Consider the following 7328-nt stretch of genomic DNA (forward strand, 5'->3'; position numbering starts at 1 on the left):
GTATTGTTCTATAACGTAAAGAAGAACGAATAATAACTACTAGTAGTTAGTTAGTACGTCATACACTTATTATGATAGTCGGTACACTAGGAAGGAATAAATGTGTCGTCCACCCAAAAAATGCAAAAGATTTGAGAGAGGGCCACAACACCAGAGATAGAACTTTCCCATTTCATAGCCTGGAGCTGGGTGGGAGGTAGCTGAGCTAAGTGTAAAACATGGTGAAAACATTTACAACCCAGCAGAAGACATATGCTAAATTAAAGACTAGATCCCTGAACTGCAGAACCTGATCTTTGTATACAAGACATAGCTAAAGGCAAGATAAATTCACTATGAAAATGTGAAGAAACGCCTCAGAAACTACAAACTTGGGCATCCACAGACCTGGTGAAGAATAACAACGTAGGGTGAGAAAGGACACCATTGTGGACTAGGGAGAAACAAAGAATGGGTTGAGATGAGAAAGAACAATGATCATCCACGAATCTCCTCTTGTCTCAGGCACAACAAATAAATAGGAATAAAATCCTGGAAGAACAGGATCAATTGAGAGTACCATCCCTATGACCAGTAACTCTGATAGCCATGAAACGAAAATCCACACCCCACTGGTCAGGAGGAGGTGGAAATACCACAGGGTGAGAGGTTAATGGAGGTAGAGAATGGAATAGGAAGACCAACCTCAATACCAGAACCCAAAATGCCCATGGATCTGCAGTGAAGGAATACCATGTGTCTATCAATAGTTGTAACCTCACTCTAACCTCACACACACACACACACACACATAGGCTGATACACAATGCCGTTGGCATTGTTCAGCCCAAACAAATGGAATGGCCCTGAAACTAAGATCTGAGTCTATTTAGCTGCTTGAGCGAAATAAGGGGTGAGAGATCAACAACAACAAAAAAAAAGTAAATGGGTGATGGCAAATTGCAATTGCAATACAAATGCCTCTGGGACACCCACGAACATGAAGTGAGGATAAAAGGAAGTCATATGTAAAACCCACAGGCTACAGCAAGTAAACAAAGTCCCTTCACCCAGAAGGAACAGTAGCAGGCAATCTGACCAGGGTAAAAAAAGTCAATAGGAGACCCCATTCATCTGCAAATTAATGTGTGGACCATTGATAGGGTGCCAACAATTTTCGGGGGAAGAAACATCACAGAGCAAGAGTGAGGAGCAAACAAATACAAAAAAATTTGGATTGGTTCAAGTAATCACATGAACCAACCTGGAACCCCATATATCCAAAATTAAATAATTTTGATCTGTGGAAGTGAAAAAATATGTTCCCTTGGAGGTGGAAAGCAAACAGAGAAATGAGGGTACAAGGTATATCCATTTCATCATCTAATATGGCCTGACCACTTTTTCATGACATGTATAGCTAAAACTTATGTACTAAAACTTGCTTCTATTTATTCAATACATTACGTTGTGTATATGTGGTATTTGTATTTAAAATGGCTCAAGATTCAATCTCATAGTATTAAATTTTCAAAACTTTTCTGGGGAAACATGCCAGCAGACCACCCTAGAAATTGCTTACCATGTGAATGGAATATTAAATATAGTCCATCCTAACAAATTAAAAGCCTAAATTATCTGTTTTTAACACTTCTCACTGGCAAAGATTAGTTTCAGTTACTGTTTTAATTTGAAGGTGAAGAATCTTAATTCAACTTTAAATTTTTAGATGAGGAGTTCATACTTCTTTTTTACTTGCAGACCGACCAGCTCCAAATACTCTTTTACTTTGAAACTGACCAGATCTACAAGTTTTTCAGTTTGACAGTTTGAGGGTTTTGAGAATTACCCATCATTTTGTAAATTAAACAAACGGGAGAGTGGTACATCAAAACAATTGATGTGATGCTGTGTAAAAACAGTAATGTACAGGTTCTGCACAATTAGAATGCAACAATATGTTTTTACCTATCATAGAGACTTTCACTATGTCTATAAGGTGGTTGAAATTTATAACGGACTGCTCCTGCCTTATTATTTGAACAATGTCTACACTACTTGAAGTTCCAATGAAACAAAGCAATAAGGATGGTTTAACTACCAATATATATAATAAAAATTATTAAATTCAGAATATTATTCTTGGTTTTATCAACTAATTTTTATGAAACCATCTGTTAATTGTACATTATGTAAAATCAAGAAGAAAATGCATATCACACTAAACTCTATGGTGTGCAATTCATTAAAACGTATTTTTTATAATTGGCACTATTTAGAATGAAGAATAGGAATAAGAGGTTTAATGATACATTTTTAATTTTTTTTAATGTTAGGCATATTCTTGGCATTTTGGTTTATAGATTTGAATTGTTTTGTAATACTGATGCATATAAATTAACATTTTAAAACCTTTTGTGCAATATACCTGCCAAACTGAATTAATTCTTACAAAACAAACTGAAACCAAAACTGTCTTATATTTGGATCTAATTCTGTTGACCAGTAATGTTTTTAATTTATGCACTACTGGCACTTATGTTTAAAATTTTTTAAATTATAATAAATAATTAAAAACAACATTTTATATTTACACAATAAAACTTTATTGAAGCCGTATGGCTTCCACTTTAAAATATCACTCTACAAGTACATGTTTCGACATGATCTACGTCATGCTCAGAAGTTTAACAAAAAATGCAAATTCGGTTAAAAATACCATATTAAAATCTGTTTATGAAGAAAACAAAAAAGAAACTCTAAGTTTACCTTACGTTCCAGGTTTAACAAGTCAATTATATAAAGTATTTAAAAAGTATCAGAATTTTTACCCTATCTTCAAACCAATAATAAGATAAAAGATATGATAGGAAATGCTAAAGATAGAATAGAATTAACAGATAAGACAGGGTATATACAACATAGAATGTGAATGTGGTAGTGTTTATATTGGTCAAATATATTTAAAATATAGATTGCAAGAACACAAAAGTTACACAAGAAATAATAAAATAAAAATTTCAGCTATAGCCGAACATGTAAAAACTACCCAACATGTAATATTATTGGAAAAAACTTCAGTTTTAGCTCAGCCTCGAAGTTTTATATCATTAAATATTAGAGAAAATTAGAAATAATTAAATATAAAAAACAAAAACAAGCATTAAATAGAGATGAAGGACCAGCAATTCAATACATTGATATATGACGAGACATTTTTTTCAATTACACTAAGGAAATATGTAAATAACAATGATATAATGCGACAAAGGGGAAAGTATAAAATAGTCTTGTAAGTTACTCCTGAGCATGACATATATCACGTCAAAACATGTACTTGTAGAGTGATATTTTAAAGTGGAAGTCGTATGGCTTCAATAAAGTTTTTAATTAACAAATTTTTAAAATTTAATTAAAAGTTTTTTAAAAATGTTTTTAATTCCCTGTTCTTTAGTGGCATTTACAAATTTTGAAATCTAATGAGTTGGAGAGGGGGGCAGAATCGACATGTTACTGTCTGATTGTGGTTTGTAGTAACCTAAAACATTACACATTTGATTGTTTGTAATTAAGCACAAAGCTACACAATGGGCTATCTATGCTCTGCCCACCACAGGTATTGAAACCCAGATTCTAACATTGTAAGTCTGCAGACATAGCACTGTGCCACTGGGGGGCTTACGCATTTGAAGACATGTATTAAATTCAGCCTGATGTGTTACTTTCCATAGCAGGACTTTGTTCACTGTTCTATGAAATAGCTGTGTTGTATCCTACTTCACCCTATGTGTAGAAGATTGCTTTATGACTCTCAAGTGGAGCAAGATACTTACAACATTTTTCAGTCTGCTGATCTGCTACTTTACCTTTAGTTTCTCTTTACTTTACAATGCAATACTCTACAGCTATTCAATCAGTGTTTTATTTTTATTCCAACTTTAGCATCATGTCTTTTCTCCTTCATTCCACATATAACAAATCATTACCCATGTCCTTATATATATACTATGTGCTTAAATCTCTATTTGTTGTAAAAATCAACCAACACTGTACTAGGTTGAACCTTCAAATTACCATAATCATTAGTCTTGCTTTGCATCCAAAAATTGCACATGCCGTAAAGTTAAAGAGGTAACAGATATCAAAACTGACCTCTATGGTATCATATCCTTTTTCTAGGTAATTTCCAGCTTTGTTCAGTTCCCCAATTGAAGCATAGTATTTAGCCCACCAGTCAATTGTTTCATCTTCTTCTGCATGCTATAAACCAACATTTACAATTACAAAAAAAAAAGTTACTGTACTGATTAAGTAACCACAATTACTTTTCATGCAGATATATTTAATCATAATGCTTTTGTTCTATACTGTATATATGCAAACACATACAGGCAAATATGCTAAAATTTATAAAGTCATTCTCTAATTTTTATGAAATAAAATTTTAACTTATAAAAATTTAAACTTATTCATTTTACACAGTGGAATAAAAATGAATAAAACATTTAAAGAAATTGATTATTATATTAAAAATTTTCCTACATCATATATATGTATAACAATCAATTCCAAATAAATACCTATCAAAGAAACAACTTTCAAACAATGAGAAAAAACAAACACGATTTAACCCCAAAACAGTAATAAGTCCATAATGACTTAATTCAAGAAATGTTACTCAACTGATAATTAGATGACAATTTAATAACAAACACTTTTTGCTGCTACTGTTACATGTGTGGATGTATATGTATTACACACATAAACATATATGTGTAACATATAAAGAAAGTTATATATATGTGATTATAGATGTATGTAGATTTTCCAGATAGCTGTACAGAGAAAGCTCTTAAGAAATGTTAGCATTACAATATTAATTTGTTGAAGAGCAGAATTTGATATTTTGGGTATACTTGATTTTATTAATTTATAACTGACTCTAAAACATTGTTTGTACAAATGTTCAGTTTTTTAATTTTTTTATTTATACTTTCTTCATAAACAACCTTCTACTCTAACATGTATATTCCTAATAACTACATTTATAATTTTTTTCTGAAATTAGTGGTCTTTTAATCAAATCAACTATGTTATTAACAAGAAAAAAACAAGTTAACAGTTAATAATTCTGAGTAAACTAAAATCATTCCTCACATTATCTTGTCCTATTCCTCTGTCATCCTCCAGGATGTCCACAGCTGTCTCAGGTGGACCTGTAAATTAATTTGCATAAGCTGATTGACAAATTATGAAATATCTATGCTCGAATTTAATAAAAATACTTATATATAGAAGGAAATTAAAAGAAAATAAATCATAATAAATATTCTTGGGTAAACTGAAATAGATCATATCATTTCATAGTGCACAATATTGTGTATTTAAGGATTTTTCTAAACTGAAATATTCTACAACTCTTGAAATATTCATATTATCATGCAACAATAATTATACATAAGTTCTATAGCTATCAAAAATTATCAATTACTGAAGCAATTGAATATTTTTGAGGAAATTTTGCAATTGCTTCAGTATATTTAATAGTTGAAAAGAGTTAAAAATAAAGTTATTAACATTTTTCTGAGTTTTTGAGTGAACATATACATGGAGAAATGGCATGATTAAGAATGTTAGTATTACAAAATAATCAGCGGCATTGGAAAGCACATAGAGATATTGCCTGGAAATGAAGTAAGTGCATGAACACTCATGACAGGTTGTGATGGATTACTGATGCTAACTCGTTAGCACTGTAGAAGCTAAGAAAAAGTTGAAGTTAACAAGCAAAAGTGGTAGTTTGATGTCAATATTCCTTACAAGACGCTAGTGTATTGGTACCAGTAGAGAGGGAACCAACTAACTCACCATAACAGTAACCAATCACTTGAGAGTTTTGGTTATGGTTCTGGATTAGCCTGGGAAATTGCACAGATCAACCAATAAAGTGATAGAACTACTTGCGGGTTCTGGATACTATTAGAAGATCGAGAGAATACTGAGAATATATGGTTCAAAAGCCCCTGTCTGAAACCAAAAAGTCAGTCTCCTTCGAGAGTACAGGATTCCTCTGAAGTTCTCAAATTATTCGTAAACATGACTCTGGAAGTCTCGAAACCCCAAAAGTTTACCAATCTTACTCTGATGTAAGTATAAATTTATAGTTTCTCTTAATCAGTTAATGTAAGTAATATTAAAAGGATATCCATGTTACACTAAAGAAGTGTACTTGTTATGTATTAAAGAATAATTACCGATTAACGTTTATTATAAAGTTTATAAGAAGTTAATGAAATTGTGATATTGGATATTATATGAAAATGTCTAATAAATGTTATTATAATATAATCATTGTTGGTCTGGAACTCTGATTCTTTATTCTAACTGTAAATTACTTCGAGTTAGCAATTTCTGTGCTCCACTCGCCACTACAAATCCTCCATTAAATAAATTTGGTGTGACTGGCAGTATAACTGAAACTCCAACAATTTTACCCTAAGGGTGCTGCCCATTACATTACCATAGATAGAAAAGTATATATCTAGCTGAACAAGTACTTCCTTAAGTTAAATTATTAATTTCAATTGGGTGAATGGAATTGATTGTACCTCCATCACTTCTAATCTCTTCATCATTATAATAAACTGCATCATAAAGGAAGGAATGAAGACTCCTTACAACATGGGTTCCTACAATGGGTTTACGGCCAAAGCGTCGATGATCTCTTACTTTGATGTGTAGTGGAGGCAAATAAAGCTCTTCCTGAGGTAGCATCTGAAAAAAATTAATTAAAATGAAAAGCTAATACATTTTCAATATTAACAAAGTTAAATCAACCTGAAAGAAATATCTTTCTGATTTATGCACATTTTTATATGACAAAAAAAATCCATATTTTTTTTAACATTCAATTCACAAGTAATGGGGAAAGTTTCACTTAAAAATATGTCATAATTGTCAGATATCTAACTTTAGCATTTAGATAACATTTCAAAGAAACTGCAAGTCCAATCTGAACATGTCATTGTGTTTTTAAATCCATAAATACTTCAGACAATATGACATTTTAAAAGTGATGTCTACTGGAAAATGAACATGTCATTTTATAGTCAACATCATGATATTCAACAAGTAAAACAACAGTTATTAAGCACTAATATAACCTAATTTTACAAAGCAAGCACATTTGAAAGTGTATTTGTCATCAAATATTGAGACTTTATAGCACATATTTCTGATTTAATTTGCTGATAAGCAGCAAAATATCATATCATATTGTTGCGTCAGCAGTCACATGACCGCCGTGACGCAACGTTTCTAGAACTATCATGTACTTTGTCGAATGTTCA

At 31.5% G+C, this 7328-nt stretch overlaps 1 protein-coding gene across 1 annotated transcript in view; it reads right to left on the minus strand.

The window, feature by feature from the left end:
• The window catches only part of LOC106475746 (dysferlin-like), a gene marked incomplete at both ends in the record, with an annotated part of 20096 nt that extends 13343 nt beyond the window's left edge, over positions 1–6753 (minus strand). Inside the window, 3 exons of the mRNA XM_013936420.2 lie at positions 4132–4239; positions 5137–5195; positions 6588–6753. Of these exons, the coding sequence (XP_013791874.2) occupies positions 4132–4239; positions 5137–5195; positions 6588–6753 (333 nt within the window). The remainder of the gene's footprint in view (positions 1–4131; positions 4240–5136; positions 5196–6587) is intronic.
• Between the last annotated feature and the right edge of the window lie 575 nt (positions 6754–7328).

This window comes from Limulus polyphemus, unplaced genomic scaffold, assembly GCF_000517525.1.
Source record: "Limulus polyphemus unplaced genomic scaffold, Limulus_polyphemus-2.1.2 Scaffold9094, whole genome shotgun sequence".
Classification (NCBI taxonomy): Eukaryota; Metazoa; Arthropoda; class Merostomata; order Xiphosura; family Limulidae; genus Limulus; species Limulus polyphemus.